General features: G+C 36.5%; 1 protein-coding gene across 1 annotated transcript in view; it reads right to left on the bottom strand.

The window, feature by feature from the left end:
• CPS1 (carbamoyl-phosphate synthase 1, mitochondrial) overlaps positions 1 to 2,432 on the bottom strand; it is a gene marked incomplete at its 3' end in the record, with an annotated part of 194,188 nt that overhangs the window by 148,996 nt on the left and 42,760 nt on the right. The window contains exon 7 of the mRNA XM_012661215.1: positions 365 to 454. Coding sequence (XP_012516669.1) covers positions 365 to 454 — 90 coding nt within the window. The remainder of the gene's footprint in view (positions 1 to 364; positions 455 to 2,432) is intronic.

Here is a 2,432-nt window from a genome sequence, read left to right as displayed (position 1 = left end):
CAAACATGTGGTACATAATAAATGTAGAAGCTATCAGACTGACTCTAGCTTTTTAGTCATATCTAAACCCCAAAGAAAGTGAATGTGGCGAATCTCAGGATTGTCAGTCAATAAGTGATAAGAAGAGCCATCATTTTCTTTCATGTTTTAGTGGCCCTTGAGGGATTTTTTTTTAAACATAGCAGTCTATATCTCTAATTTGAACAGGGATAAATGTGCTATTTTGCAGATAAAAAGCAAGAAGAAGAGTGTAGATCCCTTGTGCATTCTAAAAGAATGCACAAGCTTTCTCTGTGACAGAGGAAATTGGCTGAACACTAACAATATTACAAACCCTCACCTTTGAGATGAACAAATTGCTTACCTTTACTAGTAGGCGGATTACATTGTTTTTTATCCCACAGTCAACAGCTACCACTTTCGTAGGGTTTCCTTTGCCGTACACCTTGACATCCTGCCATTTTAAAAACCAGAGAATGAGAGGGAAGTCCCAGCTATGAGCAGCAGACCAATACCATAAACACATCTGAGGAGGCTTTGCACTTAGATTGGTAACAGATTGATTGTTAACGACTAGGGAGTGACTGACAGTTAAAAATCAATTTGTAAGAAAGGCACAGCAAGTGCCACACACTGTATCTTTTTTGGTGAGAAAAAAAGTACTTTGCTGTTTTATACAAACTGTTGATTACAGTAACAACAATGATCTCTAAGAAATTGGTTGCTTCCATAATTAACAACCATCCTTCCCATGTTTTTCCTCATTAACAACCAGTAGCAATGGAATTTTCAAATATTATTGCCTGATTCAGCACTAGACAGATGTGGTGATAGATACATCACGCTTTAAATACCAGTTGGTTCTCAATTTGCAATAAAGACCGGATGGGGTAAACGTGTACACTAGGCTTATGCAATGGGACCTAATGGATAAAGTCAGCATGAGAGTCACGGGAATTGCTAGGCTAGCATAGACCAATAGTCCCTTTAGGCTGCCGTGCAATTGTTTTCATTTAAATGGTAGATTTCACAAATGGATCCCAGAGCATATCATAATCATTATCTACATCTAAAGCACTGCTTGGAGGCAGATCCATTTTCACAGGCATTTACCCAAGAAGCAGTTCCCCAAACTTATAAAAGGAGAAATAATAGAAAGAGAGAGAGAAAGCCTAGAAGGCTGGACGCCCACACTGGTTCCTGCTTTGAGGGTTAGCTAGCACATTCTGAACTGAGGATGATTTCATAGTTTGCTAAAGATTTTAGATGAAAGGTGAGATCTGAATATTTAAAAGAACATTTTACTTTAACTGAAACATCTACGTCTCCACAAAGTCTATATGGAATCTGAAATCATAATCCTCAGCCTATACTTAAGGAAAAAAATATAAAAAGTATATCTTTTTTTTCTCCTACTTACTATTCTGAAGAAAAAATGTTCTAGTCCTTCCATGACCTGGGGGAATTATTGCTGAACTGATCCATGAATGCTACAGGTAATCTCTCTCATCAGATAATTTGAAAAAGTATAGATTTATTCTTAACCTTAGGGTTCTGCTACAAAATAAACCAATATTACCATCTAGTTGTAACTACATAAAATTGCAATTATAAGACAATGAATTAAGTTATCAACATTGCCAAGGCATATAGCCAAACAAAACTCATAGGATATATGGAATCTCCTGACACAAATACACATTTTATCATAGCTATAATGAAATTATTTAATTGCACTGACATAAAGAAACAGAACCAGCTTTCACTATTACAATCTCTTCCTTGATGTGATATAGACAAAAATACAGAAATGTTCATTTCTGCTGGTCTCTACACAAACACACTAAATACTGTCCATGCATAATGACAGAAGTTAAGCAAGACCTCACCAACACTTGAACATATGTATTTTCATTTGGACTCGCCAAGAGAGGAAAATATTATGGAGCGTTTTTCCAACTTGTTTGACCACAGAATTTTTTTAAGGTGAATTTCTCCAGGCCAGTTTTCCTCACATTTGTGAAATGCTAGACTAGACCAAGAGCATTCTTAATGCTAACATTCTATCATTCTAAAGGGGAAATGACCCTCTATTGTGTGGCATCTCAAACTAAATCACTTCACTAGGAAACATGTAAAAAACAAAGGGAAAATAGTTCTATGTTATTTGAATGAACAAATTTTAAAGCGAAAAATCAGAAATGACTATTGCATATGCCATGATCGTATGTTATAATGTTGTTCTCCATGTTCATTCTGATTGGTGCTGTGTTGCAACATGAATCATTTCCCAGATGAACAGGTATCAGGAAGGGTGGGGGGACAACATTTCTAAAGACCCTCAGTGGGAAGGTTTTGTCACAGTAGAGGGTAGAATACTCCACACAACCAGAGTGAGCTTTCTAGTGCATTCACATACTATCTCATCACAT

Source organism: Propithecus coquereli, unplaced genomic scaffold, assembly GCF_000956105.1.
Source record: "Propithecus coquereli isolate 6110/MARCELLA unplaced genomic scaffold, Pcoq_1.0 Scaffold70, whole genome shotgun sequence".
Lineage (NCBI taxonomy): Eukaryota > Metazoa > Chordata > Mammalia > Primates > Indriidae > Propithecus > Propithecus coquereli.
The sequence above is the reverse complement of the archived record's forward strand: the minus strand, read 5'-3'. Positions and strand labels throughout refer to the sequence as shown.